Source organism: Plecotus auritus (genome assembly GCF_963455305.1).
Source record: "Plecotus auritus genome assembly, chromosome: 11".
NCBI lineage: Eukaryota > Metazoa > Chordata > Mammalia > Chiroptera > Vespertilionidae > Plecotus > Plecotus auritus.
The window spans coordinates 55383791-55409969 of NC_137777.1; the positions used below are offsets into that span (position 1 = coordinate 55383791).

The window sequence follows — 26179 nt, forward strand, 5'->3', positions numbered from 1 at the left end:
TGCTTAACGTCTTTATTTATCAGAAAAATGCCAGTTATCACCCCGCAGTATCACTATAAGTTATCAGGTTGGCTGAAACACACGAAGCACATGGCCCCGGAATTTCCCTGCACATTCATCCACGAGAAATAAATGAACTGCCTACGCGAAGACCTACAGGGACGTCCTTAGCCAGAGGCTGTAGCTCCCGGGTGGGGTGTCCGGGCCTGCGGCAGGGGCGCTAAGGTGTGTGGGCGGAAGCACCACACCTGGGGGGAAACAGGAGGTGCCTTCCAGAACCTGCCCGAAGGGGAGAGGCAGACCCGGAGTCCCCTGTGAGATGCTGGTTTGCGCAGTTCTCGGGGGCAGAAGGCGCGGCGGCGGGGAGTGGGCTGAGCTGCTGGCTGGTCAGGCGCCTCCATGCGCGCTGCTCCCTGGAGCCCAGCTGCTCTGCTGCGCCTGGACGTCAGGCGGGGACGCGCTGGTTGTAAGAGGAACACACCTTCCCGGCAGATCTTGGCTTGTGACCCCTTTTAGATTTCCTCTCACCCTTCTATCCCGAGGGCTGCCCTCCTTTCTTTTTGTTCCTGTCCTTATTTTTTCATCTTACTGCTCACCAACTCACCCCTGTGTCGGAGATAACACACTAAGTGAGCATGCTTACAATGCTAGCCCAGGGCTTCGAAGCACGGAATGAGTTCAGCATTTCCCAAGCATCTTGGCAGATGCAAAGCCGCAGTTTGCACTGAATGGCGGTGCTTCCAGTTTCCTCAGGCGCCGGAGTGGCCCATGGATGTCACAGAACTCACACACGCTAAGGAAAGGTGTTCCCTGGTCGCACGAAGTTGAATGCATTTTAAACACCACACCAGCGGGCTCGTGAACAGCGTTTCCGCAGGAGCGACATGCAGCCGTGACCTGCAGCGCTCACTCAGCACCGCTCCTCTCTCTCACAGAAGCAAGTCCGGAAGCTGGTGTACATGGGGCAGCTCCAGGAGCAGGAGTCCTTCGGCGAGCTCAGCGCGCTGCTGCAGCTGCCCTTCACCTGCACCGTGGTGGCCGGGGAGGAGGTGGAGGCGGCCGTCATCCAAGACAAGGACCTGCATGGTAAACACACCCTGTCTTTTCTTCACTCTGACAGCCTTTACTTGTTGAGTACTTGACAAGAGGGGACATATTTCATAGTCAAGTCAGGGCACTTAAGTAAGAACAGGTGTGCTATGTTCCTTACAGACACAGCCTGTCCTAACTTCATATTCTGACTGTTTTAATGGTGCTCCTTTAGAAGATATTAGAACTATTTCAAAAGACTGATTTGAAATTACTGGACTATCTCTTCTAATTTCCAAGTTACTGTTAGTAGTAGCACTCCCTCCCAGGCTGGTGTTTCTCAGAGGTTAGAGTGTCAGCCTGCACACCCACGGGTTGAGGGTTTGATTCCCAGTCAAGGGCACGTACCTGGGTTGTAGGTTGGATCCCTGGCCTTGGGCAGGGTGTGTTTCTCTCCATCAGTGTTTCTCTCTTTCTATCTCTCCTGCCTTCCCTTCTACTCTCTCTAAAGATCGATGGGAACAATATCCTTGGGTGAGGATTAACAAAGAAAGAAAGCACAGTGCTTTACTTTTCTGGAGCACTTTGCTTGTTTTTTTTTAATCTCTAAAATTACTGCTGCTGTGTTTCTGGTTCTGGTCAAGTGTATACTATCCTCCAATGTACAGTCTAGATCAAGTGTACATGAAGACCTATAACTTGTATTAAAGCCTTTATCTGAAAGTTTAGAATTCTAATAACATTAGAAGAATGATCAGGCAGCTACTGTGTTTAGCCCTCAAACATTATAAATACTCAAATGGGATATGCAATTCAGTATAAAGGATAAATTAATTTGGGTTAATCAGTCAAAACACAATCTACACTAATAAAAGAGAAATATGCAAATTGACTGTACCTCCATGACTCCCACCAGCCAATCAGGAGTTAGTATGCAAATTAACCCAACAAAGATGGTGGGTTAATTTGCATAAGCAGGCGCAGAGCAGCTGGGAAGGGTGGGATGCCTGCTATGAGAGGGAGGGTGGGGGGTGGAGGGAGTTACAGGAGCTGTGCTCTGGCTCGAGTGGAGAAGGCTGAAGGCTCCATCCAGAGCAAAGATGGAAGGTGGCGGCCAGAGCGAAGGCCTGGGTCCCAGGTGCCAGAGAAAAACCGGTGCTGGCAGCCAGGGGAAGGAAGGCCTATTGCATGAATCTTCGTGCAACGGGCCTCTAGTAGGTTAATAAAAAATATAATTTTATCTACAATAAAACTAAATATGTCAAACATTGAATACGGACTAAATAATTGAGGAGAAACTAAAAGAAATTAACATGGGTGAGATATTTGCTTCAAATAAATTCAATTAGAAAGATTTTGATGATATCCAGGTATGATATGACTGAATCCCCTTATCCTGAATTTCAAGTATTTTTTGTGTGTCTCTTAGGGGATATGTTCCCTTGAGATGCTTAACTCTGCTTTGGCTTAGCTTCAGTTCATGTGTTCATGTTCCAAGTGATCAGTCTGAAATAGCATTGATTAATTTTCCATCCTTCTGTGACATTGAGATACAACTCCCTCCTCAAAGCAAATACACTTAAAAGTGATTACTAGCTCCCAGTTAAAACGGCAGCTTCTCCCTGGCGCAGCGACGCCCCTCTCCTCCCGGACTAATTACGTTAACTGGTGCAAGGCCGGTGCGCTGGGACTCCTCTGTGAAAGTTAACGTTTCACACATGAGGGCCTTCTTCCACAGTGGCTGCAGCGGGGCCTCCCATGCCATCTGGAAACTAACCTTCAAAGGACTGCACAGCGGGAGCTTAACCTGTGCTTTCTCCTCACATTTTCAATTTCTTTCTACGTTTTGTTCAGCTGGGACTGATGTGATGGAGCTACTTCTGTGCTGTGTGTAAATTAGTTAAACCTTCAACCGAAACGTTTTTGAGAACTCTATTTGGCTTGTTCTTTATTTCTACATTCTAGTTATTTTATTGTTTATTCCAAAAAAAGTAAAAAAAATTTTTTTTTAACTAAATAGTTTTACTGAAAAACTTAATAGTTAATTTTGCCAGAAGGGTCATCTTCACACATAAACAAAGATGATCTTTCTATTTGCATTTTTCATATGACTTTACCCTATTTCCATTTATTCCATTTCCTTTATTGTCTGAAATCTGAACCCACCTCTGTGAAATAGTGTAAGGCAGGGCCCAAGGGAAAGTAAAAATATCAGGTTGAAGACAAATGAAAATGTTAAACTGGAATAAGAGACGTGAGCAAACTCAGGATATGCCATCTTGTTATTGGGAAATAGTGTTGTTTTTAGCTGCTCTATTGCATGGGTGATATAAAAATAAAGGCAACTTCATTGAACTGAAAAATAAATAAACAAACAAACATTAAGTAAAACCAATATGTTCCAACAGAATCCTTAGTCATATGTTGATTATGTTAGCTGAACTTTCTAATCTATATCAAAGGTTGTTAAATAGAGGGATTTTTTTTTTTAGAACTGGAAAATGTATTACTGAAGGAATAAAGTCGATATCTTTTTTCAAGCATACAAGGTCATATTCTCTATTTATTCCCATGCAAATCATATTAAAGAGCCAATAGCATTTAAATGATCCAGTTTATCAACAACTGTTAGTAAACTAGTGGCCTGGTGCAAGGACTCATGCACAATGAAAGGAAATTAATTAGAAGAAATATTTTAATATCGCTATTCACCCTTTCTCTATAATAGAATTGTCAGAGATGAAAGAAAATTAGTAAAATGTATATGAAAATAATATATAAATTAATCCTACATTATAAAAGCCTAATATGCCAATTGACTGAACGGTGGAATGACCAGCAGAACGACCAGTTGCTACGATGCACACTGACCACCAGGGGGCAGACGTTGAAGGCAGGAGCTGTCCCCAACCCCCAGGCCCCAGGCCAGCCAAGGCAGATGCCAGTAGGCCACCCGATCGCCCTGTTGATCACCCCACAGATTGGCCCTGATTGCCGGCCATGCCTAGATACCCTACCTGTGCACCAATTTCATGCACCGGGCCTCTAGTTAATAAATAAACAATAACAACATGGTATAACAACAACAAAGACATGATATAAAAACAACATTGATACAAACAATGACTGATAAATTGATTGAACTTATTCTAATATCTCCCTGTATACCACATTAAGAGTGAAAACACTTTCAGAGTGCTTGACTAATTTCCCTTGTGATGAAGTATTTACAACTATAGCTTTAACATCACATGCTCTTCAAACTCGAGAGAAAGCAACGTATAACTGACCATGTCCGAAAACAGGTTCAGATAGGAATATTCCTACTCTGTCTAGTTTTTGTCCTTGTGATTTATTAATAGTCATCCCAAATGCTGGCATTACAGGAAACTGTCTTCGAATTAATTTAAATGGGAGGCCAGTGTCAGACGGGAATAAATAAATTCTTGGAATCAGAGCAACCATGATCAACAATGACAGATGGAAATACATACATGTGATTGGCACCAGTGAGAGCTTTATATGTATCACGCATGCATGAGTCAATGTTTATTTTAAATTGCCAGTGCACGTCCTGTGTACTGGCTGGTTGGTCAGTCTGACCGTCTGACGGATGGATGTCAGTCACTTAGCCTTTTATATATATACTAGAGGCCCGGTACACTAAATTCGTGCAAGTGCCTTGGTCCCCGCCTGCTGCTGCAGTGGCTGCCTCTGCTGTGGCCCCCGCCTGCTGCAGCTTTGTCCAGAAATAAGGATGTCTGGAAGGACATTCGGTCTAATTAGCATATTATGCTTTTATTATTATAGACTAGAGGCCCAGTGTAGGACTTTTGTGTACTGGGAGGGGGGTCCCTCAGCCCGGCATGTGCTCTCTCACAGTCCGGGACCCCTCAGGCCTAAGCCAGCAGTCGGACATCCCTCAAGGGGTCCTTAGTGCTGCTGGGGAGGTGGGAGAGGCTCCCACAACCACCGCTGTGCTTGCCAGCCATGAGCCCTGCTTCTGGCTGAGTAGCGCTCCCCCTATGGAAGTGCACCGACCACCAGGGGGCAGATCCTGTGTTGAGCGCCTACCCCTTGGTAGTCAGTGGGTGTCACAGCAACCGGTCATTCCACCGTTCGGTCGATTTGTATATTAGGATTTTATTATATAGGATAGGGTTTTATTATATAGGATAGATACCTAATGTGAGCAATGCATTCACCACACCTATACCTGGGGATGGTGAGAGCAGAATCCAAGAAGCATAAAGGCCACATGGAAGCTCGCTGCTTTCCCTGGAGAGTTACACACAGCGTCCTCGGTACAACCGTAGGGGAGATGTGCAGTGATTCATTTTGCAGTGTTTACAACCACCTGCAGAGTGGTTTCTTTGTTCACTTAGTTCGTTAACTTCTAGAAGATAAGAAATAACCTGTTTTGTAATCTTTGTTCATAATTCTCAGACGTTACCTGAAGCATCTAAATAAAAAATGAGAACAGAGATATTATTAAGTTTAAGCAAATATACATATACTTTATTTTCAATCAATGCCACCAGGGATGCAGTTTATTGGGTTATTATTTCTATGAAGGTAATATATTTCTGTCCAGGTGCAGAACTGATATCTTAAGTCATTAGATTAAAACTATGCATACCAGCTATCTTAATTTTATTGATATCTGAAATTCTCATCTCTACCATTAAAACAAGTGTCTTACTCTTATAATGAGAATTGCTTTTTATATTAAAAAATGAATTACCTCTGTTATTAGTTATATCTCAGTCAACCATGCATGATTGAAAAAAAATAAGGGATAGCTCTGGGTTTAAATTGTCTTTCCGGAAAAGAAAATTCCCATCCAAGGTGACAAGGGTACTGTGGACCTAAACAAAAAGTCAGCGTATCTCCAGCAAACGGGTTTATTCCAGAACAAAAGAGAATTGCACATTGGGGACCTGCAGCCTTGGCAGCCAGAGGGTGTCTGTCCAGCAAAGGCGGGAGTGGTCTGCAGGGGGAGGGGAGGGAGGAATATGACGAACAAGTCCTTCCCTTCATGCCCTGTGATGGGCGAGGGCTGAGAGCGCCTCCTTCTGCCCCCGCTTCATTTTAAATTAGGTTTCTGCTCACTCATTTATTCCCTCATAATCTGAAAATGTTTTCAAACAGGAAGAATGTCACAGACTTTCTCTTAATCAAAAGCCTGAGGAACCACGTATTTACTGTAGATGGGTCTATTTTTGAAAAATATGTTTTTATTGATTTCAGAGAGGAAAGGAGAGGGAGAGAGAGAGAAATGTGGATGAGAGAGACTGCTGCCTCCTGCACGACCCCTTACTGGGGATGGAGCCTGCAACTCAGGCAAGTGCCCTGCCCTGGAATCGAACCAGCACCCTCCTGTTGTGTGGGATGATGCCCAACCACTGAGGCACTGGCCAGGCATGAATACATTTTAACCGAAAAGATCTACTTCCCAGCAGTCAGCATTCCTCCCCTGAGCCAGGCCCGTCCTTGGGGGCCTCGTTGGAAACAGTGTTGAGCAGAGGAGCTTACATGCCTGAGCAGTGTCCCTCAGGAGACAGGCCTCTGCTCCCCCTTTGGTTTTTGCTCTGGTTTTATGATAACATTTTGGTATAAAAACACATTTCCAAGTTAAAAATAAGGTCTGACACTTCAAAGTACTTTTTTTCCTTATGTTTCTCTTTCACTCCTTACTACTAATATTAAAAGAAAAAGTGAAAATTAATTAAATAAAATGTTTGTTTTGTTTTGGGATTTTGGACCAAGTCTTGATTGAAAACAAATTTATTTCATACACCTGTTTCTTGGTATATTCTTTCACACAATCCCCAGGGCACCCCCATGGCCTCCCAGTGACGCTCTTTATGTGAGTCCACACCTGGTCCAGGCAGCTAGGTCTGCCCAGGTAACACGGCCACATTGCTGCTCACCGGCCTCGAGCCCGTACATCGCTTGTTGTCAGCAGCCAACTAGCCAGTCCAGACCCTTAGGTTTGTCAGGGGAGCCAGGCAGTGTGGCTGCCGCCTGCGGGAGGTGCTGGAGGCCCTCAGGCGCTCATGGGAAGGGCTCATCCAGCTGGGCAGAGGCAGCGTCTCCCCTGCAGCCCCTGGGGGCTCTGCACAGAGATGTTCATGATCCCTAACCACCTCCATCCTGAGCTCTCTCCTACCCTCACTACCACTGAGGCACTTCAGAGATTTCCAGTTATTCCCATCTACTTAAAATACTGGTTCCTGGTTATGAGTGTGCTGCCCTAGGCTCCCAGCTGCTTCCCTTTAACAACTGGGAGTATGCATGAAATGCCAGGCTTTAGTGCAAAGCCCTCACGTGCTCCTCTCATCAGGCATTCCGACCACCACCCACACACCTCACATGCTTCCTCTCAGCAGGTATTCCCACCACCCACACACCTCACATGCTTCCTCTGAGCAGGCATTCCCTACCACCACCCACACACCTCACATGCTTCCTCTCATCAGGTGTTCCCACCACCACCTACACACCTCACATGCTTCCTCTCAGCAGGTGTTCCAACCACCCACACACCTCACATGCTTCCTCTCAGCAGGCATTCCCACCACCACCCACACACCTCACATGCTTCCTCTCAGCAGGCATTCCCTACCACCACCCACACACCTCACATGCTTCCTCTCAGCAGGCATTCCCACCACCACCCACACACCTCACATGCTTCCTCTCAGCAGGCATTCCCACCACCACCCACACACCTCACATGCTTCCTCTCAGCAGGCATTCCCTACCACCACCCACACACCTCACATGCTTCCTCTCATCAGGTGTTCCCACCACCACCTACACACCTCACATGCTTCCTCTCAGCAGGTGTTCCAACCACCCACACACCTCACATGCTTCCTCTCATTAGGAATTCCCACCACCACCCACACACCTCACATGCTTCCTCTCAGCAGGCATTCCCACCACCCACACACCTCACATGCTTCCTCTGAGCGGGCATTCCCACCACCCACACACCTCACATGCTTCCTCTGAGCGGGCATTCCCACCACCCACACACCTCACATGCTTCCTCTGAGCGGGCATTCCCACCACCCACACACCTCACATGCTTCCTCTGAGCGGGCATTCCCACCACCCACACACCTCACATGCTTCCTCTGAGCGGGCATTCCCACCACCCACACACCTCACATGCTTCCTCTGAGCAGGCATTCCCACCACCCACACACCTCACATGCTTCCTCTCAGCAGGCATTCCCACCACCCACACACCTCACATGCTTCCTCTCAGCAGGCATTCCCACCACCCACACACCTCACATGCTTCCTCTCAGCAGGCGTTCCCACAACCACACACCTCACATGCTTCCTCTCAGTAGGCGTTCCCACAACCACACACTCACCTCACATGCTTCCTCTCAGCAGGCGTTCCCACAACCACAAGAGAGTATTTCCGGGGCTCACATCGGGCTGTTGTAGATGACGCTGGGATGAGCAGAGGGTGCAGACATCCGTCCAAGAAGTACTTTTAATTAATTCGGATGAATACCCCGAAGAGGAATTGCTGCATCGTGTGGTAATTCTGTTTTTGATTTTTTGAAGACATTCCACTTCCTAGATTGGCAGAAAGAATGATGTCAGCTTTGCCTTTAACCACGAAGGTTTCCTTTGCCAGGGAAGTACATGTCCTTCTTCCCCCTTCCTCTCCCCACTCGCCATGTCTGCTACTTGAATCAATTCTTAGTTATGGTTACATGTTTACTTTGTATCCGATTCTTTTCTGTAGTAGATAGGTTATAAATTTTAAAATTATGTAACTGTATCAGGTGTCTGGTATGATAGATGGATGAATTATTTTAATAATAAAAAAGTAGAGTTTACATATTTTTTTAATGAATGGGCTCATATATTGGCTGGCGTTTTTCTCTCAAGGAAAAAGGAAATGTTATTGGAAACTAGACTTTTCTGAAGATGGAGGTACAGGCCCAGTAATGCTCCTAGTGACGGAGAATGATGGGAGTAGCAGCTCTCTGGGCTCAGGAGAGCACCAGCCACGGAGGTGGTACAGACACAGAGCTGACCTGACACGAGTCATGCGCTCTGAAAGGCAGAGAAGCAGAGTCTTGGTTAAGGCGTCGTCACCACAGAGCACACGTGGATCTCTTGTTCCCACGACACTAAGCACCTGGATACAATAATTAGGTTGGTTTTAGTCCTTAACTTTCAGGGGTTTCAATTCTTCAGTCTTGTGATTATCTGATGCAGTGGCCATGAATTTATTTTCAGCAAGACATCTGGGTGACAGCTCATATAAAGTTTTAGGTAGTGTGCTATCTCACTTAGAAAGCGCTTTGTCTGTCTGACAATTGCCATTACCTGTAAATAAAAGGAAATTATTATACATTTTTGACTAATAGGACATTCCTAAGCCATATCCCAGAACCTTGCTGGTTTAGAAGGCAATACAATATTAGTTAGATGTCAAGTTCAAACCAACCCAAAAATTGATGAAAATTTTGTATTTCTTAAACTTATTTTAGAATTAGTTCACATAAAATTTCAGGCCAAATTTTTATGTAAATCCTATGATTCAGTATTTTTAAGGAGACTCTATAAATCTATGTGTTACAAATGTAATTTCATAAACTTACAATTACATAGTATTTCCTGATAAGTTTCAATATTTATATTGCAAAACCTTGTTTAATTGTTGGAAACTACAATAGTTTGCATCTGATTAAATGTTAGAGCTTCTGATAATCCCAGCCATGATTTTATAGTGTAGTATTTTTATCTTTTGGTGACTTATATTATTTGGCAAAACTAATCCCCTACAAGTACTGATCCCTTACTAAATAATTCATGAAGAAGAAAGTCAGAATATAGGAAATACTGTGCCCCATCAATCAGTGTCAGGCCATTATAGCCACTATGGGAGATACAGTGACTTAGTGCTTTTCCAGAGAATTTTTTAAATTGAATCTTGCCTGATTGCTCAATATTGACTAGTATTTCATTTTTTTAAGAAAGCATGTAATTGAGTGCAATGTGTCCCATAAATAATTTGAAAACATCATTTCTATTGACAGTTATCTGCAAATAAGAAAACAATTTAAAATCTGACTTGTTGCCCTGGCCAGTATGCTAAGTGGTCAGAGTGTTGGCCCACAGACCAAAAGGTTGTGGGTTCAGTTCCCTGTCAAGGGCAAGTATCTGGGTTGTAGGTTTGATCCTTGGTCCCGTCCGGGTGTGTGCAGGAAGCAACCAATGGATGTGTCTGCTCTCTCTCTCCCTCTCTCTCTCTCCCCCCTCCCCCCCCCCGCCCCCGCCACCCCTTCCACCCTTTGGAAAAGAAAAAAAAATCCTCGGGTGAGGATTAACAACAACAAAAATCTGACTCCATGAACCAAGACCCTCCTGAGGACATTTTTAGCAAAAGGAAGTGTCCCTGCGGGTTTTTGCCCTCATGGCTGGAAAGCCCTTCTTGTATCTTGTTCTCTGAGTGGCATGTCTGCAGGGCCGAGACTGCGGCTCCACAGCCGCCCCTCTCACCCTGAGCACAGAGGAGGTGCATCCACAGCGCCCGGAAGGGAGGTCGCAGCCATGTGGCTGCTCTGGTGAACGGAAGGAATGGAGGGGAATAGTGATGATCCTCCGCGGTCTCCCCGCTGTCCGGCAGTGGTGGGCACCAAGGTGGCGCAACCACGTGGGGGGCTGCCAGGATCCTGGGCCTTCTCTTGGGTGGAGCTGCCCAGACCTGGCTCAGCCAGCACATCTGTGTTAGACTGTGCAGGCGGCACACCCTGGTTGAATTAGGCAACCAAGGTTTTTATTTGTTTGTTATGGCGACGATCAAGGGCTGTCCTGAGTCATACTATTGGCAAAAATGCAAGATTTTCTGAGGACTTCTTAAAAAGTGAAAACCCCAAATTAGGACAGGAGATGAGTATACTTCGCATGAACATTCAGAAATCATCTGCTCAAGAAGAATTTCAAAGCACATTTAGGAATGAGAATGTGTATGTGCATGAAGAAGGTCTGTGCTAAGTTTTAGAACAAGTTTTACAATTACCTTTGGATAGTGTGCTGTAAGAACATGACAGCAGACATGTGCATTCAGCTCCTTTACAAAATTAATGCACTTAAGAAATCCCCTGACAAAATATTTTTAAAAATAGGCATTGCTTAGTTCGCTTTCCAGAGCGTGACAGAAGCCCCAGGCTGCGCGCCCTCTGTAGGCGCACAGGGGCGCAGGAGGAGCACATTTCCAGGAGGAAGCGAAACGCTGGACAGAGCAGTAATCCAAGGCAGCCTTGTTGGATCAGGCCCTTTGAGATTTAATATAAAATGATGTAGATGTTTGCAGACACGGTGACCAGTAACTACGGAGAAAGTTCCCACCGGCTGTCTCCCCAAAGGCAAAGACTTCACCTTCCGGCTTTACGTCCAGGGGAGGAACTGGGCAGACCCTCCTCTCGTAGGCTGTGCCAGAGGCACGTAGTGAAGGCCGTTGGATTCAGGTCTTGGTTTAGAAGCCATTGCAGGTCTCCAAGAATGCCATGCCTTGCAATCTGCGAGGAAAACCCACATCCTTTCCTTACTTCTTAAATGCCCTTGCACACAGACTCCCACAGAAACTGCTGATAGTCCCATTTTAGCAGTTAACTTGCCTGTGGGGAGTGCATTCCTCCTTCTCTTCCGTCTACTTGCTGGCCTTGGAGCTACTGGAAAGATTTCGGCGAGAGACACAGAGGTCTCCGGGAGGGTGATCACATGGAAAACTTAGGGAATTGTGTACGAGGTGGAGTCATCACACCAAACAAGTGCTCTGAAGTAGCGAGGCTTTTTCTAGGCCCACAGAGCACAGGAGGACCCATTGCTGGGCGGAGGACCCATTGCTGGGCGGAGGACCCATTGGAGGGAGGAGGACCCATTGCTGGGAGGAGGACCCATTGGTGGGCGGAGGACCCATTGGAGGGAGGAGGACCCATTGGAGGGAGGAGGACCCATTGCTGGGAGGAGGACCCATTGGCGGGAGGAGGACCCATTGCTGGGCGGAGGACCCATTGCTGGGCGGAGGACCCATTGGAGGGAGGAGGACCCATTGCTGGGAGGAGGACCCATTGGTGGGCGGAGGACCCATTGGAGGGAGGAGGACCCATTGGAGGGAGGAGGACCCATTGCTGGGAGGAGGACCCATTGGCGGGAGGAGGACCCATTGCTGGGCGGAGGACCCATTGCTGGGCGGAGGACCCATTGGAGGGAGGAGGACCCATTGCTGGGAGGAGGACCCATTGCTGGGCGGAGGACCCATTGCTGGGAGGAGGACCCATTGGCGGGAGGAGGACCCATTGGCGGGAGGAGGACCCATTGCTGGGCGGAGGACCCATTGGCGGGAGGAGGACCCATTGGCGGGAGGAGGACCCATTGGAGGGAGGAGGACCCATTGGCGGGAGGAGGACCCATTGCTGGGAGGAGGACCCATTGGCGGGAGGAGGACCCATTGGAGGGAGGAGGACCCATTGGCGGGAGGAGGACCCATTGGCGGGAGGAGGACCCATTGGAGGGAGGAGGACCCATTGGAGGGAGGAGGACCCATTGGAGGGAGGAGGACCCATTGGAGGGAGGAGGACCCATTGCTGGGAGGAGGACCCATTGGCGGGAGGAGGACCCATTGGAGGGAGGAGGACCCATTGGCGGGAGGAGGACCCATTGGAGGGAGGAGGACCCATTGGAGGGAGGAGGACCCATTGGAGGGAGGAGGACCCATTGGAGGGAGGAGGACCCATTGGCGGGAGGAGGACCCATTGGAGGGAGGAGGACCCATTGGAGGGAGGAGGACCCATTGGAGGGAGGAGGACCCATTGGCGGGAGGAGGACCCATTGGAGGGAGGAGGACCCATTGGAGGGAGGAGGACCCATTGGAGGGAGGAGGACCCATTGGTGGGCGGAGGACCCATTGCTGGGAGGAGGACCCATTGGCGGGAGGAGGACCCATTGCTGGGAGGAGGACCCATTGGAGGGAGGAGGACCCATTGGAGGGAGGAGGACCCATTGGAGGGAGGAGGACCCATTGGAGGGAGGAGGACCCATTGGCGGGAGGAGGACCCATTGGAGGGAGGAGGACCCATTGGAGGGAGGAGGACCCATTGGAGGGAGGAGGACCCATTGGAGGGAGGAGGACCCATTGGAGGGAGGAGGACCCATTGGAGGGAGGAGGACCCATTGCTGGGAGGAGGACCCATTGGTGGGAGGAGGACCCATTGGAGGGAGGAGGACCCATTGGCGGGAGGAGGACCCATTGGCGGGAGGAGGACCCATTGGAGGGAGGAGGACCCATTGGAGGGAGGAGGACCCATTGGAGGGAGGAGGACCCATTGGCGGGAGGAGGACCCATTGGAGGGAGGAGGACCCATTGGAGGGAGGAGGACCCATTGGAGGGAGGAGGACCCATTGGTGGGCGGAGGACCCATTGCTGGGAGGAGGACCCATTGGCGGGAGGAGGACCCATTGCTGGGAGGAGGACCCATTGGAGGGAGGAGGACCCATTGGCGGGAGGAGGACCCATTGGTGGGAGGAGGACCCATTGGAGGGAGGAGGACCCATTGGCGGGAGGAGGACCCATTGGAGGGAGGAGGACCCATTGCTGGGAGGAGGACCCATTGGAGGGAGGAGGACCCATTGCTGGGAGGAGGACCCATTGGAGGGAGGAGGACCCATTGGCGGGAGGAAGACCCATTGCTGGGAGGAGGACCCATTGGAGGGCGGAGGACCCATTGCTGGGAGGAGGACCCATTGGAGGGAGGAGGACCCATTGCTGGGAGGAGGACCCATTGGAGGGAGGAGGACCCATTGGAGGGAGGAGGACCCATTGGAGGGAGGAGGACCCATTGGAGAGAGGAGGACCCATTGGAGGGAGGAGGACCCATTGGAGGGAGGAGGACCCATTGCTGGGAGGAGGACCCATTGGAGGGAGGAGGACCCATTGGAGGGAGGAGGACCCATTGCTGGGAGGAGGACCCATTGGAGGGAGGAGGACCCATTGGAGGGAGGAGGACCCATTGCTGGGAGGAGGACCCATTGGAGGGAGGAGGACCCATTGGAGGGAGGAGGACCCATTGGCGGGAGGAGGACCCATTGGCGGGAGGAGGACCCATTGGAGGGAGGAGGACCCATTGGAGGGAGGAGGACCCATTGGAGGGAGGAGGACCCATTGGAGGGAGGAGGACCCATTGGAGGGAGGAGGACCCATTGGAGGGAGGAGGACCCATTGGAGGGAGGAGGACCCATTGGAGGGAGGAGGACCCATTGGAGGGAGGAGGACCCATTGGAGGGAGGAGGACCCATTGGAGAGAGGAGGACCCATTGGAGGGAGGAGGACCCATTGGAGGGAGGAGGACCCATTGGAGGGAGGAGGACCCATTGGAGGGAGGAGGACCCATTGGTGGGAGGAGGACCCATTGGAGGGAGGAGGACCCATTGGAGGGAGGAGGACCCATTGGAGGGAGGAGGACCCATTGGAGGGAGGAGGACCCATTGGTGGGAGGAGGACCCATTGGAGGGAGGAGGACCCATTGGAGGGAGGAGGACCCATTGGAGGGAGGAGGACCCATTGGAGGGAGGAGGACCCATTGCTGGGCGGAGGACCCATTGGAGGGAGGAGGACCCATTGGTGGGCGGAGGACCCATTGGAGGGAGGAGGACCCATTGGAGGGAGGAGGACCCATTGGAGGGAGGAGGACCCATTGGAGGGAGGAGGACCCATTGGTGGGAGGAGGACCCATTGGAGGGAGGAGGACCCATTGGAGGGAGGAGGACCCATTGGAGGGAGGAGGACCCATTGGCGGGAGGAGGACCCATTGGAGGGAGGAGGACCCATTGGAGGGAGGAGGACCCATTGGAGGGAGGAGGACCCATTGGAGGGAGGACCCATTGGAGGGAGGAGGACCCATTGGAGGGAGGAGGACCCATTGGCGGGAGGAAGACCCATTGGAGGGAGGAGGACCCATTGCTGGGAGGAGGACCCATTGGAGGGAGGAGGACCCATTGGAGGGAGGAGGACCCATTGGAGGGAGGAGGACCCATTGGAGGGAGGAGGACCCATTGGAGGGAGGAGGACCCATTGGAGGGAGGAGGACCCATTGCTGGGAGGAGGACCCATTGGAGGGAGGAGGACCCATTGGAGGGAGGAGGACCCATTGCTGGGAGGAGGACCCATTGGCGGGAGGAGGACCCATTGGAGAGAGGAGGACCCATTGGAGGGAGGAGGACCCATTGGAGGGAGGAGGACCCATTGGAGGGAGGAGGACCCATTGGCGGGAGGAGGACCCATTGGAGAGAGGAGGACCCATTGGAGGGAGGAGGACCCATTGGAGGGAGGAGGACCCATTGGAGGGAGGAGGACCCATTGGAGGGAGGAGGACCCATTGCTGGGAGGAGGACCCATTGCTGGGAGGAGGACCCATTGGAGGGAGGAGGACCCATTGGCGGGAGGAGGACCCATTGCTGGGAGGAGGACCCATTGGAGGGAGGAGGACCCATTGGAGGGAGGAGGACCCATTGCTGGGAGGAGGACCCATTGGTGGGAGGAGGACCCATTGGAGGGCGGAGGACCCATTGCTGGGAGGAGGACCCATTGCTGGGAGGAGGACCCATTGCTGGGAGGAGGACCCATTGGAGGGCGGAGGACCCATTGCTGGGAGGAGGACCCATTGCTGGGAGGAGGACCCATTGCTGGGAGGAGGACCCATTGGAGGGCGGAGGACCCATTGCTGGGAGGAGGACCCATTGCTGGGAGGAGGACCCATTGCTGGGAGGAGGACCCATTGGAGGGAGGAGGACCCATTGCTGGGAGGAGGACCCATTGCTGGGAGGAGGACCCATTGGAGGGAGGAGGACCCATTGGCGGGAGGAGGACCCATTGGAGGGAGGAGGACCCATTGGCGGGAGGAGGACCCATTGGAGGGAGGAGGACCCATTGGCGGGAGGAGGACCCATTGGAGGGAGGAGGACCCATTGGCGGGAGGAGGACCCATTGCTGGGTGGAGGACCCATTGCTGGGAGGAGGACCCATTGGAGGACCCATCTGTCTCTCAGACATCCCCCCACACACGATGGTTAATAAGAAAGGCTAGAATAATTACTTCTATTTTTTATCTGCTTTTACCTACATATCCAGGGCTTTGATGATAAAAACCCTACCCTTACTCATAGCTGGTGTCTGTGCTTTATTTTTAGAATATTTTAATATTAGAGAACTGTGTTTTACTTTTCTGGTTAGTTGGTGGCTATCCTTACATCAGAAGAAGCCATAAATTCTTCATTATTTTTAATGAAAACATTTAGTTTAGGTTTCAAATCATTAAACTCATTATTCAATTGATTAAGCCATCTTGAGTTTTCAATTTTTATGGCTCCTTTCTCTGCAGTCTCTTAATAAAAAAGAAACAGGTAAAAAAGAAAACATTTGTTTGCAAGTCCTAAAGAAATACCCCTATTATTTTCATTATTGCCATGATGAGGCGAATCAGGGGAAGACATTACTCATTACCTTTTAAGCAAAGACACTAAACTACCAAATCAATTGATTGAATTAAAGTAAAATGGTGGTTTTAATATTTTTCCCACTTTTCTTGCTAAATGTAGGTCAACACCTCAACCTGTTTTGCTTAATGCTTTCTCACTGAGAATATAATGGCATGAAATGAAATTAAGCTTTGAGCGTGGCATAGCAGACTATAGACTTCTAAATAAATATTTAACATGATTGCTGTCACAGATGAAGTCAGCTTGATAATTATGCAGATACACAATTGCCATGGAATTTTTTTGTGAGTAACAACATAATTTTCCTCCTGTGACTCTATGGTTTTAGAACCTGAGTTCTGGAGAAGAGGGAGAGAAATAATACTTTAGAAGTTTTACTGTTTATAAAGCAACATACTGAATTCTTAGTCTTCAAAAGCAAAGGTAGTCTTTTCTTTTTTTTAACTCTTCCTTTTGTGAGATATATATTTAATAACAAAGATTTTTTTAACATTATTATTGTGGGAAAAATATATAGTACCTAAAAGTAGTAAAATAAACAAGTAGCATACCTAAAAGTAGTGAATTCCTCTTCAGATCTCCCCAATCCCTACTCTTGCGATAATGAAACTTAATTATTTTCTTCACAACTTTAAACATATCCTATATAATAAAGAGGTAATATGTGAATTAACCATCACACCCTAACAAGATGGCTGCCTACGACCAGGCTGACAGGAGGGTTAGTGAGGGAGGACCAAACGACTGAACAAGCAGGCTGTGTTGGGCAACCAGGTTGGCAGGGGGGGCAGTTAGGGGCAACCAGGCTGTCAGGTGAGTGATTAGGAGCCAGTGGTCCAGGATTGTGAGAGGGATGTCTGATTGGCGGTTTAGGCTGGGATTGGGCCTAAACTGGCAGTTGGACATCCCCCGAGGGGTCCCAGATTGGAGAGGGTGCAGGCTGGGCTGAGGGGACCCCCCCTCCCCTGTGCACGAATTTTGTGCACCAGGCCTCTAGTGTTCATATAAGTCTATATGCAAAAACTTAAGTATGAACATAAGTTGGGTTAATACATATTGGTCTCAAATGGCCTTTCTCAATGTTATATGTAGGATGTGTTAGTTTTATGTGTATATAGGTCTAATGTTTTCTTTACAAATTACTCTAACATACAGTACAGTACAGTATAGATCAGGGGTGGGCAAACTTTTTGACTCCAGGGCCACAATGGCTTCTTAAACTGGACCAGAGGGCCGGAACAAAAGCATGGATGGAGTGTTTGTGTGAACTAATATAAATTCAAAGTAAAGGAGCAGAGGGGAGAGCAAGAGAACCCTCCGCTCTTTCAGCTCCGCAGGCCAGATAGAACAGCCGAACCGGCCGGATCCGGCCCGCGGGCCGTAGTTTGCCCACGGCTGGTATAGATGCACTGTGGTTCATTTCAATATTCTTTGAAAGCTGAACATTTATACTGTTTATAAATTTTGCTATGAGAAATCTTCCTGATATGTTTTCTTGCATTACGTTTTCATGCACATTTACGTGAACATGGGTTGGGTCTAGGAGTCACTCAGCCCTACTGTGTGCACAGTTTATATTTTGTGTATTTGCCTACAGTGTCCAATTTCACACAGGAGGGCTCCACCATATTCCCTGCCAGCAGGCTATTGGAATCCCTGCTCCCACCCAACAGCGGATGTGAATCTCCTCAGGCTTGGCTTGCTAGGTGTTTCGAAGGATCCTCCTCATCCTCGGACTTTATGCTTGCGAACTCGCTTTCTCACTAAAACAGGCCTTCACCCCTTCCATAGTCACGGTGCTTTCCGGCTCACATACACGTGCTCCCAGCCCTCAGCTGGGCAGGGGGCACCGAAGGCCTGGCCCGGCGGAGTGGGGAGGCGCTCTGCCCTTTCCCCTCTCCATCTCTTACACCCATTTTCTGCCTTTTTGTGCTTGTTGCTGTTTTCACTGCTCCCAAGGTCCCCCCAACCCCCCGGGCCTCAGGTATGAGGGCTGGATGTGCCTGTTGGATGAGCTCCACCAGGCCTGAGTGATGGGCTGTGGGCTGTGAGCTCAGCGTCAGGGACTCAGTAACAATATTTCTTAAATAAGGCGTCTTTAAACAGAAACACCGTAAAACACAGAGACATATCGGCCGGGTGGTGGAAATGTGACTGGAAGTCCACAGAAACCTGACCGGGGGTCCCCAGGACATGATTCCCGGAATAACAAGGGCCAGCTGCATGCCATTCTGCTCTGCCATTCCTCAGTGGCCGATGCTGTAGAGCAGCTTTGCACACTGCTTTGGGGTCTGAGTTTCTCGAGTTCTGTCATTGGCTGTGAGCAGCTCTTGTCTGTTTTCACTACTTGTCCCTTTTCATCCGTTTGGACGAGGTTTCCTTATGTCAGTAGCACTGAAGGCTTTCCTGTGAGGTCTTGGAAATATTTCCCCAGTCCACTCACTGTCCGTTTCTGATATTTTCGACACCTTATTTAATGTAAGTTTCCAGCTCCTTGATTTGTGTCTGATGTGCTATAGTTTTTTGTTTGTTTTGGTTTCACCTAGTTCTCTGAATTATCTAGAATGTTTTCAGTGTAATGCAGAAATCATTCTGACCCCTAACAATCACGGAAGACTAACTTTCCTAATAGTGTATTTATTAGTTTGTCAGTGATTTCAGATGCAGATTTAAAAATGGGTTTCTGGTCTGTTTCTGGCCTCCTGACTGTTTGGCTTGCTTTATGGGTAAAGGTGAGGGTACTTTTTAATCACTCATATTTTGTGGCTTCGTATTTCTCAGGGCCACTCCTGTTGCTCATGTGCCGTCTTCTGCGTGGTTCTATTTGTTTTTAAGCATCATTTCCTCCAGGGCCCAAAGCTGCCACGCTGGTGCTATGCATGGGGCTCGTGAGGCTGTGTGGGTCAGGGGAGGGGCTGCATCCATGGCTGGATGCCTTTGAGTCATGTCTTTGAGTCAGGTCTGTTCACCCCTTTCCTGCTTGTAGGTCCTGCTTGGTCTGCCTTCATGACCCATGCCCCCACGCCATGCTGCCACAGAGCCCAGTTACCGTCAGTTGTCTGCCTTCCAAGGGTGAAGTCAGTGTGGGAAACGCAGGGGGAACAAATGAGCTCCACACCGTGATTCCTTCCATACTTGCTGGACAGGCCATGGCCACAGACCTCCGCTCTTTCTTGATAATTTTGGAAATTTAGTCAAATTACTTCTTTTTGTTTTTGTTAATCCTCACCCAAGGATATTTTTTCCATTGCTTTTTAGAGAGAGGAAAAGGAAGGTAGGAAGGAGAGGAGAGAGAGAGACATCAATGTGAGAGAGACACATTGATTGGCTGCCTCCAGCACGCGCCCTGATGGAGGCCAGGGAACAAACCCGCAACCCAGGCACCTGTCCTTGAGTGGGAATTGACCTTGGACCCTTCAGTGACCAGGCCGATGGTCTGACCACTGAGCACACTGGCCAGAGCTTGAGTTACATTTTCTACTCGTCGGCTTCAGAATTCTATGTAGGCCAACTTCCTTCAGCAAAACACGGCATAACTACATGGATTCAACGATGGCCATGCCTGCAGTTCCACAGTCACCATCAGCTGATGACCAAGCTGTGGTCACATCCCTCAGCTTTCAGGAGTCAGTGTATGCATGTGGAGGTGTGGACTTACCGATGTTACAGACAGCGCACCTTTCTTCAAGCTCCCCTGCTACATGAATAAATTAAAGTGTTACCATACCTTCTCACATATCTGTTTCCTGAAGACCTCTAAAACTCTCATGTATGGATTTTGTTAAACTTTTAAAGAATTAAGCTGTGTTCCACATCTGGAACCACCATGTCATCCCCATGTGCTGGCACACCCTGGGCATGGTTTCTAGAGAAAAGAGTCCTCCAGAGAACATCAAGCCTGTCTGGTCGTGTGCGCTGTTTATGTCGGGGCTGTAATAAGCACTTCCCATGTCTGTCTGAGGCGCACGGAGTTAAAATGCATCACCAGGCATTTCCATGATCCCTTGGCTCTCTCAAGTGCTGCTCAGCATATTTTTCCTCTCAGTTGCATACATTTCCATAAAACGATAGGTTTCCCACAATCCATCTTTTCCATAAACCCCATCTGTCCTCTTTCATGGTATCTGAGCTTGCCTTTCCTCACTCCACGTCTCGGAGCCTGTGGGTTATATAATGCAATTGCCTATATATAATTCCTTCGTCTTAGAAGTTTCATTTCACCACATCTCCACGCTCAGTACATTAGGCGGTAAACATATTTTGCCTGAAGGCTTCTACATGACATTCTTAAAGTTTCTTCTGTGACTTATTGGACCTTAACTCTATTGGTAATATTCTTTTCAGACCAAGAGAAGCAGTAAATCTAAAAAAATTACAGATTTTACTGCTATAACGTTCACACACCCCCATTCTCCAGGGAGGAGAGCAGTGTTCCCTTGGTGGGACATTTGTTCTACTTGTCTGATACTTCTTCTTCACTGATTAATTATTTAATGAAATCAAGGAGAGTTTTCCCTTGGAGATTAAAAATACTAAATAAAATATTTCCATTTACTTGCTACTCCAAAATGGAACAGCTGTCTATATTTTCTCTCTTTGTATTTTGTTTTTATTTTTTTTAAATATATTTTATTGATTTTTTACAGAGAGGAAGGGAGAGGGATAGAGAGTTAGAAACATGGATCAGCTGCCTCCTGCACACTCCCGACTGGGGATGTGCTTGCAACCAAGGTACATGCCCTTGACCGGAATTGAACCTGGGACCCTTCAGTCTGCAGGCCAACACTCTATCCACAAGGATGCTGGGAACAAGGATGCTGGGACCGAGGATGCTGGGACCAAACTGGTTAGGACTGTATTTTGGTTTTAGTTACTTTATTAGTTAAACCCAAGATAATTTAATAGACAATGGTTATTTCTGTTGCTTTTGGTGTTTCTTTTAGGTTATAAATATGATTCTTAGAAATTAACAAGTAAGAATTTTAAAGCACCTGCTAAATGTATGCTAGTCCTAAGGATGCTGGGACCAAAGATGTTGGGACTAAGGATGCTGGGACTGAGGATGCTGGAACCGAGGATGCTGGGACTGAGGATGCTGGGACCAAGGATGCTGGGACTAAGGATGCTGGGACCGAGGATGCTGGGACTGAGGATTCTGGGACCGAAGTTCTGGGACCAAGGATTCTGGGACCAAGGATACTGGGACTGAGGATGCTGGGATTGAGGATGCTGGGACCAAGGATTCTGGGACTGAGGATGCTGGGAACAAGGATGCTGGGACCAAGGATGCTGGGACTGAGGATGCTGGGACCGAGGATGCTGGGGCTGAGGATGCTGGGACTAGAGATGCTGGGACCAAGGATGCTGGGAACAAGGACACTGGGACTGAGGATGCTGAGAACAAGGATACTGGGACCGAGGATGCTGGGAACAAGGATGCTGGGAACAAGGATGCTGGGAACAAGGATGCTGGGACCGAGGATGCTGGGACCAAGGATGCTGGGACTGAGGATGCTGCGATTGAGGATGCTGGGACCAAGGATGCTGGGACTGAGGATGCTAGGATTGAGGATGCTGGTGAAGTATCCATCTTATATAAAAACTGCTGTTTGAAATTTTAACCCTGTTATTTTGGCTTCTGTAAACGCTTGCTTAAATAATAAGGAAAACAAGACTACTCCCAATCCAGAGAGGGCCCTGCCCTTAATAAAATGTAACTCCCTTTCTCTAAGCATGGCTTGTTTTTTTCTGGTCTCCTGTAACATAATGATTTCCTGACTAGGAAGAAGGCCAAACATGCTGGCCTTTTGGCCTCCAGTGAATGGACCGGGTTTGGGGCCCAGGGGAGTTGGACAGGCCTCCAGGAGGCACCGCTCTGCTGATTTAGTAGAATTGAACCGAGGGACTCTGGGCACTCCCGGACCTCAGCCTAGGACCCGGCCAGCATCTGGAGAGAGTGGATGGACACTTCAAGACCTGTCGACAGAATCGGTAAGGTAGGGGCCCTATCAGTCAGGCCCACTCCGTGTGAGTGGAAGGGGGAGCTTGATCACCTCCCCGGAAGTCAAGGACTTCCTCAGGCAATCAGGAATCAGGTAGACTGTTTAAACTTGAGTAAATATCTGGTAGAAGTCAAAAACTCAGACTGTCTGGTGTATAAATGTAAGTGTGAGAGTCTGTATGAAAGACAGTGCAAACCCTGCTTTAGGGGGAAGACAGTAGAGAACTTTTAATTGCTTTTCCTTGATTTATAATTTTGCTGTGTTAGTTTAAAATTTTGGAATTCTAGGGTTAATTTAAAGGTATAAAATTTGTGAAGGTTGCCAATCCAGAGAAGTTTAAACAAAGGCTTGTTGGGTTAAGATTAGTCATAATTAACTGCTTTGTAGGCTGCCTTTTTCAGGCCTGCTAGCAAACAGAGAATCATGTGGTCCCGAGAACTGTGACTTGCCTGCCCTTCCTGATAGATTTACAGTGGGTCTCTGGGGGAGGAAGAGACCCGAAAACTGCTCTGGAGCAGGTGTGAGAAAGGGTAGAGGTGGTGGAATTCACTCTCAGCCTGCTGAGATAGAGAAGCCCTAGGCTGGGGGACAGGGGGATGGTTGGAGATATCAGAAGTAGTGAAAGAGGAGGAGTATTTGAGATACTCTGGGGCCTTGGAGTAAAGAAGGAAAATCTGGGAGGGAGAGAAGCTGTTCCTTAAGTGTAAAAAGCCTGGTTATACAGGATCTCAGACTGCTTGCCTTATGTCCCCTGCTAAGGACAGAGTAAATGGTTAACGCAGAAAAGGGGGGGTGGTGTCAGCGTGAAGATCAGGGAGAGATAGGTTTTTGTTGCTACAACCCTCTCTGCTGGCGTCCTTGGTTTCTTACTTATCTGAGCTATGCTAGATTCAAGGCTTTCTGCAAAACACAGTGGATCTTCCTCTGCCCCATTTTCTTCTCTTTAACCCTTCCAATACACATAAAGAAAATCTCATTGTTGGAGCCTGGCAGGGAGGGGTTACTGGGTACTTCTTTGGCGGTGGTGGAATATTCAGCAAAGGAACTTTAAGATATAATATCTTTAATGTTACAACTAGTTTAAGTTTTAAAAATCTCTCTCTCTCAAAAAGAAATATTTTTACCTACTCTTAGTTTTATCACAGAAGGTCTAAGTCATAAATGTTAATCTAAGAAATTCTGGCTGTTTACTTTTTAGGAATCATTAAAGGATTGAGGTTTCAAAGAATAAGGAATACTGAGTAGAAGGTCTGAGGCATGGTTATGCATTTTTAAAGGACATAGAAAGAAGGTATGAAGGCTAATTTGGAAGTGTAAAATTTATAAAGGTTATGTATGTAATAAGAAGGAGAAGAGAAATGTTGAAAGGAAATCAAATAATACAGGCCAGTAAGCCAGGAAGAGTAAATAATTTACATCCTGCCTCCCTAAACAGAGGGTAAATAGTTATGCCAAAGTACTTAGGGAGGGACTTATAAAAGAAATCTAACAGTTACTATTTGATATAATACATTCAGAAAATATTACTTTGGAAAGTCCATGAAAAGGACTGGCAAGGAAAATTCTATCTTAAAGCAGGTCAGTATATTTTTCTCCTTATACAATTTCTCCAAAATTTGGCAATACTTAATAAATAAATCATGGCAATACATTTCTTTGCATAAATTCAATAAGACCAGTTTCCAGTAGTGGTTTTATTAACCAGAAACTTTGACTGGAGTATCATGTTTTAAAGAGCCCTGCCTGAACTCTGAAGACTTGAAGCCAATAAGAGTGCCATGGAGAAAGTCTGGTATCCTGCTTGGTAGCCCTGAAAATAGCTGGTGCTGGAGCATCAGGCCCATACCCTATCATCACTGGCAGTTGGTCAGAGTACAAGGGGAGCAATAAGGGCGCCTCTGTGTCCCTGCAGGACCCCCACGCACTCTGAGCAGTGATGAGTAGGAGGGCTGAGATTGGCCTTAAAGCCTAGGACATGGGCCTGGGTAGAGCCACTACAGGTGAGGACTTCACCTAACTCAGCAGATACTACAGGCAGGCCTGACGGCAGCTGGATGGCTTGGCTTCCTGGCCCTACGGGGCACATTAAGATTTCAATCATGAAATTCCGGCAAAGGTCGTCAGTTACCATACTTATTATGTTTATGCAAACAATCAGGCCAGATTAAATACAATAGATAGATTAGTCTTGATTTGGCTCTTTTGATAAACATGGGGGTAATTTTAAGGAGAAAAATTCTATTTCAATAGAAGTTATTAAAACTGAAAGGTTTTCTTTCCCTTCCACCAGACCATTTGTTACAGTTTGTCTCTGCCAGGTCACAAGCCCACCTCCTTCTGTGCCCAGGCCTCATTGTCCCTCTGACAGAAAGCAAGGATCTCTTGGCTCTGAGAGAAACCTCTGACCTGCCTCAGCAGGAAGTAGCTAGAAGAGCCCACCAATGTCCATTTTCCCTAAAAGAATTCAGAGCCAGGATCCTTGAGGTAATATATTAGGCAGTTAGACAGATATGAGCAGAGCAAGGACGATGGGCCAACTAGCCCTACCAGATGTAATTACGTCTTTCCATCTCTACCCATGTGAGACAAGGGGACTCCCCAAAAGCAAGAGGGAACGAGCCTTCAGATGAAGCAGCCCAGGAGGCTGCCCTAAAACCAGTGGGGCCTCTACAGATTCTAGTGACTCTTTCAAACCCTGACCTACCCACTTCACCAGCTTACATGGAAACCCAATCTAGAAAAGCTGAAATCCATAACCAATCTTTACTCAAGTTCTTACAGCAGGGGTCCTCAAACTTTTTAAACAGGGGGCCAGTTCACTGTCCCTCAGACTGTTGGAGGGCCGGACTATAGTTTGAAAAAAAAACTATGAACAAATTCCTATGCGCACTGCGGGCCCGGGACAAGTCGGCTGCTAAGCAGGACAGGCAGCGGCACCCGGAGGGCAGGATAAATGTCCTTGGCGGGCCGCATGTGGCCCGCAGGTCATAGTTTGAGGACCCCTGTCTTACAGGCTTTACAGTCCACCCAGAAAGCAGTCCAGAAGCATGTCCAAGGTACTCTGCCTATACCAACTTCTGATCCGGTCCATCCTTCCACCCTGGTAACTCTGTTTAGGTAAAGAAATTTGCCACACAAGGACTGACTTCTACCTGGAAAGGAACTCCACCCCCAAAGCAGTCAAGGTTGACAGGATCCCGATGTGGCTTCATCACACCTGGCTTAAGACAGCCCAGGCAAAATAGAGAGTCCAGGACTCTTCAGACCCTCTACAGATTAGTCCTGGCCCTCATTCTGGGCCCTTATCTTATAAACAGGCCCACTGACTTTATTCAACAGAGAATTAATTCTATCAAGCTTATAGTCCTCATGGTCAATATAACTCCCTCGCCAACAATGACCCAAAAGAGTCAATGATTTGACTCATGTACATAAAACCAGTGGGGAATGAAGCATCCATCTTATATAAAAACTGCTGTTTGAAATTTTAACCCTGCTATTTTGGCTTCTGTAAACACTTGTTTGCTTAAATAATAAGGAAAATAAGACTACTCCCATTCCAGAGAGGCCATGGACTATGCCCCAGACCGAGTTGTCAGTGCTGACACCAGGCC

The 26179-nt window shown here is 48.2% G+C and overlaps 1 protein-coding gene across 1 annotated transcript in view; it reads left to right on the forward strand.

Moving 5' to 3' along the window:
• CNBD1 (cyclic nucleotide binding domain containing 1) overlaps positions 1-26179 on the forward strand; it is a gene marked incomplete at both ends in the record, with an annotated part of 216030 nt that overhangs the window by 146743 nt on the left and 43108 nt on the right. The window contains one exon of the mRNA XM_080646967.1: positions 936-1086. Coding sequence (XP_080503093.1) covers positions 936-1086 — 151 coding nt within the window. The remainder of the gene's footprint in view (positions 1-935; positions 1087-26179) is intronic.